The 20,330-nt window shown below is 33.5% G+C and overlaps 1 protein-coding gene and 1 long non-coding RNA gene across 6 annotated transcripts in view; both read left to right on the forward strand.

Annotated features, from left to right (window-relative positions):
• Positions 1-4,612, forward strand: part of MIPOL1 (mirror-image polydactyly 1) — a 245,574-nt gene extending 240,962 nt beyond the window's left edge. For all 5 annotated transcript variants that reach the window (XM_032481908.1, XM_032481911.1, XM_032481910.1 and 2 more), the window contains one exon: positions 3,853-4,612. In XM_032481908.1, the coding sequence (XP_032337799.1) occupies positions 3,853-3,919 (67 nt within the window). In that variant the 3' untranslated portion in view covers positions 3,920-4,612. The remainder of the gene's footprint in view (positions 1-3,852) is intronic.
• Positions 4,613-11,793: 7,181 nt separating this feature from the next.
• Positions 11,794-19,852, forward strand: LOC116664238. The gene is made up of 3 exons (XR_004320640.1): positions 11,794-15,834; positions 17,062-17,206; positions 18,381-19,852. It is a non-coding gene; the product is annotated as an uncharacterized LOC116664238 (long non-coding RNA).
• Positions 19,853-20,330: the final 478 nt, after the last annotated feature.

A 20,330-nucleotide genomic window follows, 5' to 3' on the forward strand; every position in this document is an offset into this window, starting at 1 on the left:
AATTTAAAGTAGTTTTTAGAATATAAAATCCTTATATATTGTTGGCACCACAAATACTGTTAAATCTAAAGGACATGATATAAAAAGTCCATCGCAGCAGATACGTTACTCACTGTAAGTAAATTTGAACATAAGTATAGTTCACACTTAAGATCCGTGGGGCAATTTACTAAATAGTATTCAGTCAGCTTGAAAGAGTGAATGTGTCCCTGTGTCACTGACTTATCACCAGTGAATAATCTAGATACTGCGAATAAAGCCCATTCATCCTTAATACTGTCACTAACACATAAAAGAAAGACATGTGATTTAATTTCAGGTCTTCTGTGGTACTTGAAAAGTATTAACTGTGAAGTGAATGGGTATTAAAAGACTGGAAATTACACTTAACAAGTGGCATATAAAAATCAAAAATCAGAAAGAAATATAAATCAGTCAGAAATGCTTTTTTTATGCATCCAGAATTCCTTATCTATAAATTACCAAAAATGTGTATATGTTTGGCATACACTCTTTTTGAGATAGATGAAAATATAAACCTCTTTCATTCTTTTACATATGTCATATAGATCTTTATAATATTTTCTTTTAGTATGTTGTTCTGATGACAATTCTAGTTAAATAATGTATGTTTTGTGACTAGTATGCATCATAAACTTTTCAGAGAAATCTACCTTTTCGTGATTATATTACTTAGCTAAATTTTGATGTTTTGGAAGGATTAATTTCTCTTGTTCATATTTTTAAAATTTGACTATATGTAAAATATCTAAGTCCAATACCATATAATTTTAAACTGCCAGAAAGAAGCAGTGATGCCTAGCTATCTAATGATAATCATGAATGAGATTAAACTTCAAACTTTTACTTACTGTATCCTTATCTTGAAACCAAGGGTCAATTCTTCATAGGGGGGGAAAAAGCCTTTTAGGAGAATGTAATTGAAGTTTTCAAAACAATATTTAAGAAGAAAATGACTTATCACTCTTAATTTTTAACAAAAAACACTCTAAGAATAGTGAAACCATGATATTTTAGATAGAAGAGTGATGCAGTTAACAGTCTTTTTCAGTCTAAATGAAATAAAGGTCTTCTGTGTGCCTTAAGATATAACTTATGCAAATATTCATAGGACTATCCTAGAAGCTGCAGAACAGGGCAGAACACAAAAACCAGAAAAAGAGTAACTTCCCCAAATCTACATCCTTTTTTAAAATGTCACTAACATACCCTGTTTCAATTCTTAGAAATCAAGAGTTTTGAATGGAATAGTTAAAATGATTGACCTATTTTCAGTTTGCTCTTCCTACATCGTCAGGCGTTTGCTTGTTTTTGACACTGATGCTTCTCCCGTAGAAGATGCATAATATGCATAGAAGATGCATTGGAGGTGATTTTATTTCTTTGTATGCCTCATTTTTTCTCCTGCTATGTTAGGAAATCATAAAGAAGAGCTGAAGATGCTAGTTTTCAGAATTAGTAATTCATTAATATTGGATTGACAAAATTCCTCCTGATACAGAAAGGATAACCTTAACTTAGTTCTCCCTACGGGTGGAGTTTCATTTAACATTTTCCCACCAAGCCCCCAAACTCCTTGCATTTAAAGTAGGAGAAATCTATTCTTTTCAAATAACTGCTTTATCATTTAATGTGCTTCTGCAAAGACCTTTGACGTGTGCATGTGTGTGTGATATTTATTCACAAACAGGTAAACAATATCCTATTGACTTTTGAGGGTCTGTTCTGCTAGTTACCAAGAGTACAGTGGCGAACAAAATACATATTGTCCCTGCCCTCATGGAGGTTCATGAGCTTGTTACTGGTGTTGAGCTTTCTTGGGAATCTTACACATGGCTTAAATATCCTGATAGAGTGAAAGAGCCCAATAAAACTGACACTTGATCTTAATTCATCCTATTATCTCAATCACTTTTATCATGTTAAGTTAGGGGCTTAAGCAGAATAACTCCATTATCTTCTGTAAGTACTCTCCTAATGGTATCATCAACTGCACTTGTGCTGCCAAGACACTTGGAATCCAGCGGACTGTCTAGATATCTCATTTACTAACAAAGTCTTCATTAAGCCCTGGGTAAAATTATACCAAAGTTATTAATTTAAAATCCAAATCTTGAAGTAGAATTACCTTAGAGAACCTATAAAGAAGGAAACACAGCTTTAATTCTTCTCCATGTTTTAATTTTTAACTGGGGTAAAATAAAATGAAAGAATGCCAAGTTTTACATTTTTTTATTTGTTCTGTGTCTAATTTGCAAGTTTATTAGTCATCTAAACTGATACTATGATTGTTGGTCTATGTTTGGAATATATCATTCCCTTGTCTACCTTAGGTATTAGTGACACTGAATAAGGAGTGTCATATAATGTCATATATCTAATCTAAGCACATTTAAATATACATGTACCAAGTTTTTTCTATGTTCTATTTAATCTCAAAGATAAATCCAAGTTTATTGCTTAATTTCAAGTGGGAAGCAATTTCTTAGTGTTAATATACATCTAAAAGTGAAGCTAAAGGAAGTAGGGTAAATAAAATGTCCCAAAATTCCGCTGTCTGAGGACAGTTTATTCCCACTTTATCAGTAACTTCCTGTGAATACACCCTCTTGTCCATAGTATTTGAAACCTTAGAACTATTTGTGAAAGGTATAGCCTGAGCTCAGTATATCATAACTTGGTATGGCTGAGAATTCTGTTATGGTTCCTCTTTATCGCTCACCCGTCTTTAAGGAGGGAGGATTGTGTATGAAAACTGCTGGGTGTGATTTTCATATGTAAGGAAGGTTTCTGTGTGTGTAACATCAAGCAAGATTTTTGGTTGAGGTTTTATGCTTTCAGTAAAGAAAATAAAAGGGAAAAAAAACAATTAATGGTCTGATTCCATCATCTTCTGTCAAGCAAAGCTCTTTGATTCAGTGAATGTGATCGTGCTCCTATAGAGTAGCCTAAGAACACGACAGAATGACTTCTGAACTTTTGACTCTATTTTCAGTATAATTGGGGAGTTTTAATCAACTAAAAAATCACTTGTCTTTGACTAAAAAACATGTATAGTCATTACTAGCCTATTTATATTACTCAGGAATAGAAACTTTTAAAGCATGGTACAGAAAATCTAATTTTCTTAGCATCAAATCATTTATACATATTTAAATTATTATCATGCCACTGAGACATGAAGTTTTCCCACCTAGTCACCTAATACCTGTCTTTAAAGAGAAGAAATTTAGGGGAGGGTATAGCTCAGTAGTGAAGTGAGCACAGGACCGTGGGTTCAATCCCCAGTACCTCCATTAAAAAACAGATAAACCTGATGACCTCTCCCCACCAAAAACAAAATAAAGGGAAGAATTTAATACATAACAATTGTGCGATATACCAGTGTGTCACTTATTTAGCTAAGTAACAGGTGGGAGATTGATGGTATTTCTGTATTGAAATATTTATGTCTTTGGTAAAAATCAGTGTGAAACTTCTCTACATTTAATATGCCATCTTGTCATTGCATAGTAATGATTCTTCCACAGCCTTAATGCAAGTAGGTAAATTATTTAAATGAATGTCTTATATTTTTCAGAAAGCTGATGCAATCTGAAGATCTGGGTTTAAAAAGTTTGTGGTTTTGCTGTTTTTTTAACCTCAAATACTTGGCACTCTGCATCAGTGTCTCTCACTTACAGTAATGCTTTGTTTCTTACCATGACTACTAGGACTGCTTGGTCACAGGCAAATACTGTCCTTTTTCAGCCAAAACATTCCTGATCATAATTTCACTTTTTATATTCTTTTTTTTTTTTTTCCCTTCCCACCTCCCTACCCCCAACTTAGGTTGGAAAGGCTGGTGGACGTCCTGAGGAAGAAGGTTGGAACCGGGACCATGAGGACAGTGATCTGACTGAAAAAAACGACAGTCTGGGGAAGCAGTCACATCTGGTGACCAGGCTGCTTCATTCAACACTGTGTAAACACGAAAGCCTTAACTTAGCAAACAGTTGTTAGAAGTGGGACACTCCAACCACATTCCAAGCTGAGATAAAATCAAATCACAAATGTTTAACCACTTTGCTGCTGACTTGAGTTATTTATCCAAATGTATTAACTGCAGACTTTTACCAATGGGTAGCTATAAAGTTGCAGCTTATTTTGTAACTATTTTATATCTCACTGTGTTTAATATAAATATGTTTGCTGAAAGATCACTATAGAAACATAGTAAAGTTGGTCAGGATCATATCTTCACATATGGCCCTTTCTGAATCAAAATGCAGCAAGGTAAATATTGTCTAAACCTTAATCCACTGTGTTAGGTCAAAACTTCAAATACATGCATTTTTCAACATAGGGTTTATTTCTTAACTGATGAGAGGAGCACCTACATAAGAATGTATAGTCTTCCTTCAGTGCATGCATTTAATCTTTGTTAGTATTAAAGAACATTAAATAGATAGCAAGAGTTAAATGTATAATTTGCTTTAATAAGAGTTTGACACATTAAAATTACACAAATCAAGGCATGATTTTTGTTTCACTTTACAAGTAATGCACACTTTTCAATAAAAAGAGAGTATTGTTAATGTGTTCTTATAAATTCATTTTGTCACTCTTTTTTAATGTTGGGTCTGAATAATTATCTAAACTCTTATTTAAGCTGTAGGAATTGTCAAGTCTGTCTAATAGGCTGGAATACTTTTGGCTTGAAAATTAGTATGTTCCAGCATGACTCTAAAAGACAAGAGCCCATCAGACATGTTAAGTTTTCTTTTTGATTATCTTTATTTAGATTATCATATGAATTTTTGGTTTGGAGGAGGAGAATCTGGTATATAGTATACAATATAATTAGAATGTAAAAATATTAAGGACTTGAGAAAAAAGTAAAACTGGGATTTGGTTCAGGTTACCTACTTTTTTTATTAATATAAGCGATAACTTAAAGTAATTACAGCATAGTAGTCACTTCTAATCATATGAAATGTGCATAAAACTAAGACATATATTTGGCTGTAGGAGAAATATCTTCTTTTTTTTTTTGATTGAACAGATGAGAAGCCAATAGAAAATGAATATGGCCAGAGCAGGATGAAATAGACAAGGAGAGATGGAATGAAAATTCTGTAGGCAAGTGAAAACTGTTCTAAGTCCATAAATTTTTAAATTTATGTTTAAGATTTAGCTAAATTATCTACCATTTTCTATTTTCAGGACAAGTACAGAATAATTTGTTGCGTATACCATTGGAGATTATTCATTTGAATTTTTTTACTTTGCAGGAAAATGTAAGGTGTTTTATCATAGGTTGACAAAAGAATCATGATGCAAAAAAAGCTCAGTTTCTTTCTTATTAAATTAACTGACAGAATCATCCCATTGAGTTCAAATTTAGAATTTACTCATGTTGCCTGCTTTTAATTATTTTTTTAAACTATGAGAATTAGAGAAAAAGGAACAATGGGGATTAAAAATAAACTAACTGGATTTACTCTACATTCCTAAAAAGAATTCTAGCCTCTCATAGACCAGTGACTATATAAATACAGAAATTTGAAATAATTTGGTCATGCATGGAGTGCCTTTGGTCTCTCTGGGCTCTAACTGAAACATGTAACAGCTCCCTATGTAAAGGAACAGCACCTTTCAAGTCATGCAGGTAAGTAAAGAGAAACCATCCTTGTCACAAAATAGTCTGTTCCTGAATCCTCTTCAAATAAATCACAAGTAAACTTGATTTTTCAGCTTAGTCTCTGAAGAACAGACAAAACTTTCTTGAGTTATTTTGCTTGGGGTTTTATAAAACGCATAGTACAGAATAAAGACATTTTACAATTTCCAGACACCTCTTTCTATAACTAAGCAATCAAATTAGCACAGCCAATTCCTATAATCAGTATCCAGTACTTTTATAGAATTTGATATTATAACATTAAATTTACAAAACAATTCTAACATCTACTATTGCTCAGTGTAGGTAATCTCCCCCAAATTATCACATCCCCTTGAAAATAAGTTGTCTACAGAAAAACAAATGCTAAGTATTACAGCCAAATATTCTTATTAATTGATTTCTCACACTTAAAAGTGTCCACCAACAGTGTTTCAAATAGTCTTTTTTTTTTTTTTTGGACGTAGGTATAACCTTGCTCACTGAGGATCAATTCTCTACATATTCAATACTGTTGCAACTGCAGAAGTATTGCACACTGTCCAGAGATGTTGCTCTGAGTTTACTTTAAACATCAAGTATAATTCCTATAGTAACATGAGAATTCACTTTCCCTTGAACAAATAAGAGATTCAGAGGAAGAACGGAAAAGATCATATAAAGGTGTAGCACTTGATGATTTACAAAGTCCTTTTACATCTGTGTTTTTTGTTGGATCCTATCAACAATCATATAATAACAATATATCATATCAACTACACAATAATGGTGATAAGAGTAATATTTTAGTACTGTTGTTGTTGTTGTTACATTTTACAAATGAGGAAACACACTAAAAAGGGGATAGGAATTTGCCAAGGACTGGCTAGGACTTACAACTTAAGTTTCATGACTTAACTCCATGCAACCATAGGTCTCAACCTTTCTGTAAGAAAATTTTAAACATTTTAACTCCTGCAATTTCTAATTAGGAATACTGTGACAATTTATTGTTAATTAAAAAAATAGCCTGAGTTGCTTTGTACTCCTTTTAATTTGACCTGACGCTAAAACCCAACAATGTCATTATAGTATAGTATAGTATAGTATAGTATATATTATTATATTGTATTATATTATGTCTACCACTTAGAGCATCTGTTAGAGATAAAACCAGTTATAGGCAAGTTGTAAACAAGGTTATTGATTATAAACACAGTATAAGTACTTACAGCAGAGCTATTAGTTAATTAGTAATATGTGAGTTATTTTCATTCACCTTTATAAGTAAGCCATTATGTTAAAATTATTTAAAATATTTTTCTTTTTTCAGTGAGAAAGTTGATCCTTTGTATATTTCCTTATTCAAACAAATTGATGAGTCTAATCAAGTCACTTACCAATAGAATTAGCTTATTTCACAAAAAGTTAGAATATTACTGATTTATACATTTAATATTGGATATGGTTGCATAGAAACCCATTTTTATGAATAGTATATTTTTAAAGATAACTATTAAAGTTTCTGTCTATTAAACTATTAAAGTATTCATGATTAGTGAGGCACTATAATAAAATAGCAGTGGCCTGTACATTCGTCTTCTCACATATGGTTTGTATGGAACCAAATTTTCCACAAGACACTATTATGTCATTAATAACTGTTATTTACAGCTAACCTGTCTATCTATTTATGTCTAGATGTAAACAGATATGTAAATACACAGACAGAAATACATTTGCCTTTTTAAAAAATTGATTTATAAGTCAATTGTTAGGCTCCAGTGATTTCAGCATTTTGTTCATATTTTATTACAAATGCACGTGGTTTCTGAGGCTTTTAAACAAATACATAGAATGGTTGAAAGATTTATATTACTCGTGCTTAGCTAAATATGCCATCTCTAGAAAAGATGTGGTTTATTTTGGCACTGTTTTCAAAACTCAAATATTTTAAACATTTGTTAAGTTGGAGCTTGCACATTTGAACTAGTAGCATACGTTCCAGAACAGCATCTCAAGTTACCAGATTTTCTGTAATCCTTTTACTAGAATAACCTTTTTTGAAAGGTTTTCTTTTCTATTATGTACTTTAAATTAAATTTATAAAGTTTGAAGTTATTTTTAATGTAGGATTTCATAACTAGAGTTTAATAATGATAATGTGTATTTTTAATAATCATTGAAATATTGTGTATTATTGATATTTATTTGCAGAAATCTTAATATACTTATTTTTTATTATGTTATAGTCAGTTTACAATGTGTCAATTTCTGGTGTACATCACAATTCTTCAGTCATACATGAACATATATATATTCATTTTCATATTCTTTTTCACTGTGAGCTACTACAAGATATTGAATATATTTCCCTGTGCAATACAGTATAAACTTGTTTATCTATTTTATATATTAATATACTTATTTCTAATGTTACTGTTTCCTAAACGCAGTTTTGGAGAATGCTATTACTTTGAAAGGCACCAGTTTCTTGACTCTCTGTTTATTAACAAAGGTGCATTTTAATGCACAAACCCAAATATCTGAAATACATATTTACTTTCTAGTCACATAAACTTTCCACTGCAAATCCTACACATTTCAATGTAATTCCTATACATTGATCTTAATCAAACTTTTAAGTGTACAATCCTGAAGACAGTATACTAGATGTACCTGTAAAATATACCACAGTAAGGAAACAGACTAAGTTCACTGTCAAACCGTCTGACTTCCTAAACAAGTTTAATAAAGATAAAAGTAATTATGAACAAATTTATTAGGTACCTTAGGAACCTTTCAAAACTATTTAGATATAAAAATTGTAATAAAATATTGAAGAGAAACATTACTTTGCTAAATATGGTTAGAAAGAACCTAAAAAGGGAAATCAAATTCTCTTACTTAAAAAAAAAAAATAGAATGATTGAAATCTACTACAAAGCACCTCGACTAATTTTAGAATTTGTATGTGGAATTTTCCTGCAATCAATAGCTAAAATCTAAAAACACTGCTTCTGCTGTGTTTGATTATTTAATCAAGGTAAGGTAAATAGAAACAGACCATGTAACACTCTGTGACCTGTAGTAAACTTAGAATTTAAAGCTTAAGGTACGTGGCTTAAAGAGGCCCAGAGTCAGGTGAGCAGTAGGAATCACTGGGACAAAGTTTCCATAAACTAGTAATACCTAAACTTTCATGTTTCTGTGTAAAAAACTATCTCACCATGTATGGTCTTTGTGATACTGTTGTCATACCTTTTACTTCTATGTATGTACAGAATAATAACTTATTTTTTGCTTTAAACAATCAACTATTTTTAAGGTGATTTTAAAAGTAAGAAAATTATTTTGTATTTACCCATGCATTTGCTGTTTCTGGGGCTCTTTCTCTTTGTGTAGATCCAAGTTTCCACCTGTTACCATTTTCCTTCCTCCTGAAGTATTTCTCTTTTATACTAATGCAGGGCTGTCAGTGATGAATTCTTTCAGCTTGTATAGTGAAAATCTCTCTCTCTTTTTTTTTTTTGTGGAAGGGGGCCTTCATTTTGTGAAAAAAAGTTTTTTGCTGGCTGTAGGATTCTAGGTTAACTTTTTTAAGAAATATTTTCAAGATACCACTCTACTGTCTCTGGCTTGCTTTGTTCCTGCTGTCACTTTTATTTTTGTTCTGTGTACATATGTCCTGTGGCTGCTTTAAAAGGGTTTTCCTTTTATCACTTGTTTTAGCCAATTTGATTATGATGTGTTATGGTATAAATTTCTGCGTGCTTCTGTGCTTGTGATTTGCTGAACTTCTTGGACTATGGGTTAATAATTTTTATCAATTTTTTTCAATTTTGGCTATTATTTTTTCAGTAGTTTTGGTTCCCAAACTCTTCTCCATCTATTCTTGTATTTGGTCTGTACTAGGCCACTTGAGATTGTCCTACAGCTCTTTCATTCTTCATTATTTGTGGGGAGGGGCTCATTTTCCTCTGAAGTGATGGGAAAGATGCCCTATTGCATGTTTGCATTAAAATTGTCTATATATCTTAGAAGCAAATGAAAAAACAAAGTTTGGAGAGTTTCTATTGCTTTGTCTTCAAATTTCCCAACCTTTTCTTTTGCAGTGTCTAATGTTCTTAATCCCATCCAGAGCCCTTTTCGTCACAGATACATTTTTCATCTCTGAAAGTTAAAGTTGGGTCTTTTTAATGTCTTTTGTATCTCTGAATTTTTTAATGATTTACATTATCTTCTGGGATATAAAAGATAGAGTCATAAGAACTGTTTTGATGTCCTTGTGTGTTAATTCTGTTATCTATGTAATTTCCAGGTCTTTTTGTACTAATTTTTTTTCCTTACCATGAATTGTATTTTTCTTTTTCTTTTTATTGACGTATAGTTGATTTACAATATTATATTAGTTTCAGGTGTACAACATAGTGGTTCAATATTTTATAGATTATACTCCATTTAAAGTTGTTGTAAAATAATCACTGTATTTCCCTGAGCTATACAATCATGAGTTGTATTTTCCTGCTTTGTATGCCTGGTGACTTTTTTGGATGCCAATCATGGTCAATTTTATCTTGTTGGGTGTTCGATACTTTTGCCTTTCATTATACACTTTTGAACTTCGTTCAGGGATGCAGTTTTACTACTTGGGAATCAGTTTGATTCTTGGAAGTCTGCTTTAAGCTTCAGTAGGTAGGACCAGAGCACCTTTAGTCTGACGCTGATTCTTCCCACCTTAGGCAATCACCTTCTGAAAACCTGATGTCCAGTGTAGTATTAGGTTTCTCTGCTCTGACTGGTCACAACCGTATGTGAGTTTTGGTCACTGTTCTGCCTGCCTCTCTCTGATGATTCTTAGGCTTTACTCCATAGTCCCTACTGGCCATGCTCAGAGGAAGGCTCAGGGAGTGCACTGTAGCTCTCCTGAGCCCACTGGCTCTCTCACTCTCTTTCTGTGCAGCCCTCCCTGCTCCACGCAGAATCTTTCTTCTTCAGCCCTCTGACCTGCAAATTCTAACCACCGTGGCCTCGCTAAGTTTCCAACTCTGTGTCCTCAACTCAGGGAAGCTGCCAAGCTCTGTTTTGTTCCCCCTGCTGCAGTCTGCTCCATAAACCTGCCATAGGATAAGCTGGGGCAACCCTAGGACTCCATTTCTTTCCCTTCTCTGTGGGATCACTGTCCTGTGCTGCCTGTTGTCCAAATACAAAAACATTGACCATGTATTTCCACTGTTGTTTTTGTTGTTGTTGCTTTGGTATTGGTTGCTTTTTTTATTTTTTTCTTTTTGTTTTGTTTTGTTTTGAATTTTTTGTTTGAGGGGGTTGTTTCTTTAAGGTGGGAATGTAAATGCGGTGCTTGTTTATTCCATCATGGCCAAAAGTATAAGTCCTCCTGTAACTCTTTTAAAATGTCACACTCTTGATGTCTAGCTTCCATCTCCCTTGTTGAGAAATCAACTGTCAGCCTTAATGTTCTTCTCCTGAAAGTAAAATCTCTGTTTTCTCTGATTGCTTTTTAGATCTTTTTTCCTTTTTGTTTTTTGGGGGTTTTGGTTGGCGGAGGGAGGGAGGATGGCAGTTTTATTTTGTGCCTAGATGTGGTGTTCTTTGCATGAGTTCATAGACCTATTAAACCTCCGGCTTAATATCGTTTTATCAATTTCAGGAAATCTTTCTTAAGTGTCTTTTTCTCCATCCTTTTGTGACTCCAATTATATATGTTTAGTTTTTTTTTTTACTGCATTCCCATGTATTTCTTCTGTATTTTCCATTTTTGTTTCTATGTGCATTAGTTTTCATTTTCAAAATCAGCTGTTTTCATTTCACCAACCCTGTTTTCTGCTATTAAAACTATTCAATTCTTTTTTTTTAACTTTTTTTTAATTGAAGTATAGTCAGTTTGCAATGTTGTGTCAATTTCTGGTGTACAGCACAATGCTTCAGCCATACATAAATATACACATATTTGTTTTCATATTCTTTTTCACCATAAGCTACTACAAGATATCAAATATAGTTCCCTGTGCTATACAGTATAAATTTGTTTATCTGTTTTATATATACCAGTCCATATCTGCAAATCTCTAACTCCCAATTTATCCCTTCCCACCCCTTCCCCCCTGGTAACCATAAGTTTGTTTTCTGTGTCTGTGAGTCTGTTTCTGTTTTATTCAATTCTTAATTTCAGGTTCTGTATTTTTCAATTCTATGGTTTCTTCCTGCTGTTTTTGGTATATTTCAGTTCTCTGGTGAAATGCTCATCTTTCTTAAATATATTATCTCCCCTTTACCTGTTTTCTTGAACATAGTGGTCATAGTTCCTTACAAGTCCATGTCTACTAGCTCCAGTATCTGAATCACCCATGGGTCTTTCTCTGTCGTCTGTTCTGTTTATAGGTGTCTAGAGGCATGATTCTGTCTCTCAGCGTGCGTGCCTATTAATTGTTGATTGAATGTTAGATGTCCTGAACCTCCAGATTTTATTTTCCACCAGAGAGAGCTTAACCTTTCCTCTATTGGAAAGATTGGGTGGAAGGTAATCACATTAATCTAGTTAGGTACTGTGCTGAGTTGAAGCTGGATTGCAGTTTGACTGAGGCTCCATTTTTCTCTGGTTTGCCTCTTCTCCCATGGCATAGCTCGCTAGGCTTTTGGTAGTGAAGGTGCTATCTTCCCTCGGGTCCCTTTAAATGTTGTCTTTTGAGCTTTTTTACCCGCCCACTTAGGACAGCTCAGAATTTGCCAAATATTTGAAGAGGGAACTAGGCATGTGTTTCAGGTCATTTGTTTCTCCAGGTCTGTCAGTCTAGCCCTGCAAGAGTGCCGAAAATTCTGCTGGTGTCTCTGTCCTAGCAGCAGTCTTCTGCCAGGACAAAGCCCAGAGTACCATTCTCTCACCTTCACCCAGAACCAGTAATGCCTGCAGGGGGAGAGCGGCTGCAGACCCTCAGTTTACCTCTCTGTTCTCGCTTCTCTGGAATCCTAGTTCCTCTAGTTGTCTTTGTTTCCGCCCATCTCTGATACTTTTAAACAAATACTTTTTGTATTTTATCCAGCTTTACTAGTTGCTCTTGGCAGGAGCGTTGGTCTGCAACAACCAACTCTGTTCTGTCTGGAAGCAGCATTCCAGTGAGTTTGTAATTTCTGTTATTATATTTTTTATTTCAGGAAGTTATATTTTGTTCACTCCCAAATCCATTTGATGATTTTTATGGTCTCTTGTTACTATCTCATATTTTCAACTCCTTTTTAATTTTCTTATACATTTTAAACATGCTTATTCTGTACTTACCTTCTGATTATTTTAGTATCTCAAGTATTTCCTGCTCCAATTTTGGTATTACTTCTGCTAGCTTCATTTATCTTGCCTTATTTCTTTGCAGGTTTACTGATTCACGAATGTGAACTTATATGTCTTAAAATTAGTCTCTGTGGGACTTTTCAAGGCCTGAGTTGAAGGTGGCTTCCTTCATAGAGGCTTTGTATTTGCTTCTGGTGGTAGCCTGGGAGCATGTGCAGGCCTCGGCACACTTTAACATCATTTGAATTTTATTGGGCCACTTAAATAATACTAGTTTAGGTAGACAATCCACATAAGGGCTAGCTTGTGATTATAAAATTCATAAGGGGAATATTTTTTTCTATCCTCCATTCATAGTCTGAGTTCAAGATTTCTCTCTGTGGGTGGGCCCTGGACTTTGTCCACTATCCCCTGCTCCACTAGGAGGCCATGGAAACCAAAGCTCAGCTTCACCCCTGTCATAAGTCAAATGCTCTCAAGGTAAAAACTGCCCTTTGTACTTCACATGCCATTAAGGGTTCCCAGGTTTACTTAGGTTTTAGCCTCTCAATATTCCTTTCTGACATGCCAACATAATGATGTATTTGGGAAGATGTTTGTCATTTTCTGTTCAGCATTTTTAGTTGTTCACTGTGGGAGGTTCCAGATCCATCACAGTAGGAAACAGTAGTCAGGGCTGAATGTTACTAAATTTACACACATACACACATACACACATGCACGTGCACACACACACACACATAATTATATTGCTATTAAAATGTTCTGAATTTAGTATCACTTGTATACATGATTAAAATGAGTAGATAATAAATTTACCTTCCAAGATCCATAATTGCAGCTCTTTGTCCCCACCAGTAACTACAAGCAGTTTCTCATTAAAGAAAAGAAAATGATTGAATAATCCAAATTAGCCTGGGCAAGAAAACTAACAGCTGCCTAAAATGAAATGTTTGAGTTATGAGCCATGTGCCACTTTGGTTTATCTGCAGCCAAAAGGTTCAGAATCCTTATTCAATTAACCATGTTGCTTGGGAGGGCCTGGTTGCCCTGAATAAGAGCTGCCTGGTGATGAGTAAGAGGTATCCGTGACACACAAGTTCAGACTTTGCAACTCTGTTTTTGTTGTTTGAACTTTCTGCTCTGTTGTAGCTAGGGATCCGGCATGGAATTTAAACACTTGTGTGGTAACTCCATTCCTTCAGCCATTGTGTTGTTAAGCTCTAGCTAACGAACTTTTAACACTGGTTCCACGTAAAGCAAGACTTAGAAAACAGCAGTAATCAACATGTCTGGTTTTATAAATAAAACCATATGATTTATATGTTTTTAAGCAAGTAAGATGCTTCTGCCTGTCTAGTCCAGCTGCTCCCCCTCTAAAAAGTAGCCTTCATGATATGTATGAAAAATAAATCAAGGTGCTCCTCAGAAAGCTTAAATTAAAAAGTGGCTTTCATTTCAAGAAATCACACCTACTATAGGAGAAACTTCAAAATGTGTACCTGTTTTAAAGCTTAGGAACTTTGAGTAAAACAGAGAAACTAAAATTATATAGTATTTGAAAAGGTGAGAGCTGCCAAATGCACCAGTTAAGTATACTTTGTCTCCTGTGGACTTTTCTTCCAAGCCAACAGTTTTTGTTGCTTAGGGAGATCCTCCTGATAATGTCACAAAGAATGTTTCTCAAGCCCATATAGATTATGTACACACTGGCTTGCTAGAGACAAGTTTTTATTTTAAATCTATAAGCCTCATTTTGCTTCTAGACATACTGTTTTGAAACAAAAACCAGGTGACTAGAAGAGAGGAGACTGAATTTCTTCTCCAACTCCCAAACCAGTTCTGAAGAAAATTCCAGAGGAGAAAACTCAGATATAATTTGAGCAGCAATATAATAATTTTACATAAAATATCTCTGTTATTGCTTTGAAGAACTACTCTTTACTTGAATGTGTACACTGATTACTAATGTCTTACATCATAGTCTTACCACTTTACAAAATTAGATTTGCTTTTGCACCTTATTTTCTTAAATTGTGGTCATATTATAAAGAGTAATTGTGTACTTTTATTTAGGTGACACAGAGGAATGTGAATATGTAATCTTGCTTGTTGAATAGAAGTGAGGAGAAACTTTTGAAATCAGAAGTTTCTTTTCAATTAAGACCTCAATCATATCAAATAATAATTTTATTTCTGCTTTTATAAAAATTGCAACAACTTTCAAGAAATATAGCTAGCTACCTTGTGGACTGCAAGTTCAAATATTGCAGATATTATTGGGTTAAAGTTGCAGTAAGACAAAAGGTGGCTTTATCATTTCTAGAATCAAAGAATGAAGTGTGTGTATGCTTTTATTTTTTAATTTTAGAAATGTTTTCTGGGCCCATTTTGGATTTTTTTAAAAGAACCAACAGCCCAAATCATACATCAAGGTTCTGACATTATTTTGTTTTACTGTGGATGGCAAGAAAATTAATAAAAGTGACTTTCATTTATACTAATGCCTTAGACCTTATGCTCTAAGCATACTCTCCATTTCAGTTCCTACCCTATACTTTCATTATTTAATTCATTTGACATTTTTAATCCTCTACTGAGTCAAATCCACCTTCATGAGTTTAAATCCAATTCATCCTTCAAGAACACTTGTATACCACCCCCAACACGAAGCTTTCCCTAGTTCCCCACCCCCACCGCCCCACCAAGTAGAAGTTAATCTCTCTTCTGTATGACTTACAGCTCTTTCTTCATCTCTATTAGGGCAGTTATTAAGTTTCCTCTTGTTTCCTTTTTCCTGTACTGTCTCCCATTAGCATGCAGCCTCTGGACGTCAGAGATTCAGTCTTGTTCACGTTTCTTTGCACAGGTAAATACTTGATGAATGATCATTTTGATTAACGATGAAGCCTAAATTTGCGAATTGTATTTTTGTTTTATAAGCATTTGTGTATTCCATCTTTCTAAAAAATACATGACATTGAAAGATTAAGATATGAGTATCCTTTTTTTTAAATAGTGGTATTAAAATATACTATCATGTCAAATTATCTAGCACCTGGCACATTACCAGGTGAAACATTGGGTTTACCTGAAGAATTTAACTTTTAACCATAATCAATTTAAAGTGAAGAGTTTTGGGGTTTAGGGGAAGTTTTTGTGTTTGATTGATTTGGTTAAGTTTAATCAGAATTTTGTGTGTAACTGTTAGATTTTCGTCCCATACAGTCCAAAGTTTGAAATTTCACTCCATAATAAAGTGAAGGTGTGGTTTTGTTGTCTTGTAAGTTTATACAAAATTTTCAGACCACAAGATAGGCCATTTAAATCTTACTGAACAACAGTAAGAACTAAATTGCTTTCTGGAACCAAGAGTATCAAAATTCAGACAAGGAGAGGGACAAGGCAATCAATGTATAAACCAGTGGGTGTGTGTGGATGCCTTCCGATATTGCTGCACTCTACTTTAAATCATGATTTCAAATTCAGTAATTCCTCATTTCCTAAAAGTAACTAAAGTTCTCTGAATTCTGATTATTTTTATAAACTTTTTCAAGATTTTATTTTCTGATTGTTTGTTATTCTTTCAATACCTAAACCCTGTTCTAAGATATCTGAGACCAAAAAAAAAAAAAAAAAAAAAAGCTGCATGAACATTACCCACCAAATTACAGCTTTAGAAATTAATATTTAGTTACTAATTTTATTTTGTCTTTACTTTAGTCTCCACCGGTTCATCATGTACCTTGTTGAATGAAGATCCTAAAGCTTAAAAAATGCCTACCCTTCTTCAATAAAACAGGACAGTTATATCAAAGGCTTTTTGAAACACTTAAGCATGGAATATTCACTGCATTTTACTTGTATGACCATGATATTAACGCACTGAAAACCTTTAAGTTCTCTAAAGAAAACTTTCTTCTTATAAGTCTGTCCCAGCTGTGTCTAATGAAATTACATTTTTCAGGATAGTATGCCCTTCTCTGAAATTGTTTCTAGTATGTGCCTCACACACAAAATTAACTATCTCGGTTATAACTGACTGCCAGCAGAGAGATTCACTTTTGATAACAGTATTTTGTTCGTAATTTTCTAGGGAATACAGCTTCTTTACTCAAGGAATAGTAAACCCAAACTACCAATTTGTCTACCATATTGAAAAATTAAAATCATCTTAATAAATAATATGCAAATCCTGGCACATGGCCAAATGAATCATCTTTGTCTTAAAGTAGCAAAAGGTAAGATACAACCTATATTAAGACAATTTTCTTCAAATTTATTAGACAAGAAGTAAAAATGCTATGTATAGATGCTTAGCTTTTGTCTTGAACATCTGAAATTCTCTTAGCTGGTAACTTCTTACTTAGATTCATATCTTTAATCCTAGGACCTTCTACCTCTTTGAAACCAGTTAAGTAAAAACATAATCACCCTATAGAACTTTCACGTTAGGGTAAAATGAGGGGAAAAAGGACTTGAGTAACTTTCATAATATGACATAAGCGAGCATTTTCAGAGCTTGAAGTAAAACGTGTGTCCATTCCTGAGCTCCTGCTTCCCTGTTTCTGTTAAGGGCTGAAACTTGTGCCATCGTGGTTAATGTTTTGACAGATTTTATCATAAGCCTTGCTGTTGTAAATTTGCCTTGAGCCACAATTTAACATGTTGTAAGCTCAGAAACAGTTTTTCCTATTAGTGACCAGAAAAGGAAATAAGTCAATTATGCCTTTAGAATGATAGGAGTAGAGAATTTAACTCTTTAAAAGTTACACATTACTTGAAATTTGAGAGAAATTCTCATTTTTTATATCCAAGACCCCTAAATTGTCAATAAAACATACACAAACACTTTTGTGACTATCACAAGGGAAAAGATACCGAAGGAAATAAATAGTATGTGGCTTATGAATATGCTCATTCATCACCAAAATATTACCGGTTTTTTTAAATGGAAAGCTCCTTTGTCCTATTGTACGGAGTCAAGAATTTAAACCCTCAGCACGTGATTGATTCAAAACCTATGAAGTAGCTACTTTGTTTCCAAATAATTTATCAGAATACACTATTTTATGGTGCCTGTCATCTGTTATTTTATAACTACTGTCTATTTTAGTAAACATGCTCCCAATCTTTGCTATTCCTAACAGTCTGCAGATCTAGATTTTTTTTCTCTCTAAAACACCCTCAATGACCATGACCATTAATATTTACTCATAAGTGCATTTGTACATAGGCTGACCCATAGCACATCAGTGGAGAAAAAAAAGGTTGTAACCCAGCTCTTTACCCTAGTATAAATCAAATCAACAAATATTTATCGAATGTCTACTGTGTGCAAATAGCCCTGGACTGGTCAACTTTTAAAAGCCATCCAACTTTTCACATTGACAAATCAAAGCATTATTATTTCAGGTATTGCAGAAGCTGCTTCCATGTCCTTTAGGTGACAAAGCCTATGAGGACCCAGTGACTACTTGGGATAAAGAAAGACAAGGAAGATAAAGCTGTTCACAGACTGAAAAGAGAAGAAAGAGTACCTAAAACACCACCGGTGGATTGCATCATGTATGTATGTGTGTGTCTCTATGTGTGAGTTTATGTGTACCTGCATATATTATGTATATGTGTATATTTATATACACAAAGAGGAGAATGAACGAATTTGAGGAAAACAGCCTTTGTTAAGGTGACATAAGAATCAGCATTTATATTTGAGTCCGAAGCTCTACTTTGTAAATAGGCTTAATGATTTGGCTGGTGTTAAGTTATATAGTACCACGAAACCAAATGTATCATATTCAACTTGGCCCCCCCAGTTTCTAAAATCTAACTTTCCCTAAAATCTATTAGGAGATGACTTCACCAATCAATAGATTTATAATTAAAAGAACTGACTTCTATAATTTTACTGTTAAAAATTATTGTAGAGGCCTCATAAATTCATTTTATCATAAATAAAAGAAACCACTTAAAACTTCACTTTAAAGATTCTATTTGTTAATAGAAACTCAATAAATCTACCATTAAGAGATAAAATTTGTATCCTTTATTATACTACATTATATATTATACTATTTTATACTATATATTATGCTACAATGTTCTGTGCATTTCATTTTACTAATCTGTCAGAGATAAAATAATATACTATCTACCCACATCAAATAATTACGTGTTTCCTTAGTAAGGTACAAAATGGAGGCTGGCTATAATTTCCAGTTTTGCCAAATGGAGTTAATCCTGGCTATTTTGCATAGAAGGGGTGTGTGTGTGTGTGTGTGTGTGTGTGTGTGTGTGTGTGTGTGTAAATGTTGGTGACTAATACTGTCATTGACATTTTCATGGGTGATGTCTACTGTCAATTTTAAAATATTTGTTTAGAAGAACAAATTTTTTTTATCAATTTTTACCTCCTTTTGGTAGGCTAAATTTAATTTCTAGTGAAAATTACAGCAGATTCTTCTGAGCAGCAGCTTTTATCTTTCCTACAGTGTCTGAAATTAATCTCTCAATTTTGTGTAGAAAAAACCTAGTATAGCTCTATTATTCAAAGTTTATGCTTCTGTTATAAAATTGTTGCTTATTAAGATCACTTTGAAACTAAAGTATCTTTTCATATATCTTTTTAATTATTTGACACTTTTCCTATCTGGTTGTAATATATTTTTAAAGTATACCCTAACTGCTCTGTAGTAAATTTTGGATTTCTTCTCACTGTGTTTATAGCTTTTCTCTTCTTGGTGAAACTGTTGGCCTTCATAAATATAGCAAGCACTTTCAATATGTGACTACATTAGTTTGATTTCTTTTATTCATTTCCTTGGTATATTGTAGTTAATGTCTTTGGATATGTTTTAAATAAAATTTCACTTGGATGATCCAGATATAATGCTTAAGTTCATGAAGAAATCATCTCTTCAGAGTTGTTTCTAATTTTCATTTTCTTTCCCTTCCTTTGACCAGAATTCCAAATACTGAGACCCTCTTACCTAGGACCTAGCCTGGATTCACCTGCCCCCTTGTGGTGTTCCTCTCTGAATAGCTAATTGATTTCTGAAATTTGGATTTGGTATTACATAGCCTGAGAAGATAAACCTCATTACTTTTGTCTAACAGTCTAGGATCAGAAAAGTGTCTTTCTGTTGGTCACTAGCTACATTAAAAGATTAAGAGTTTATATTTTTTATTTCATTTAAAATAGCACGAGAAGGAAATTGAGCACTCTAAAGAAATTAGTAGCTTGGAATAAATAATGACACTTAATTTTGTCTGGAGTCAATATTATCGACCTGCAGACTGATAAACTAAAGAGATGGTTTCAAAATTCTCATAAAGTAACTTAAAATCAAATTTTTTCTATGT

The sequence above is a fragment of the Camelus ferus genome, chromosome 6 (assembly GCF_009834535.1).
Source record: "Camelus ferus isolate YT-003-E chromosome 6, BCGSAC_Cfer_1.0, whole genome shotgun sequence".
NCBI lineage: Eukaryota > Metazoa > Chordata > Mammalia > Artiodactyla > Camelidae > Camelus > Camelus ferus.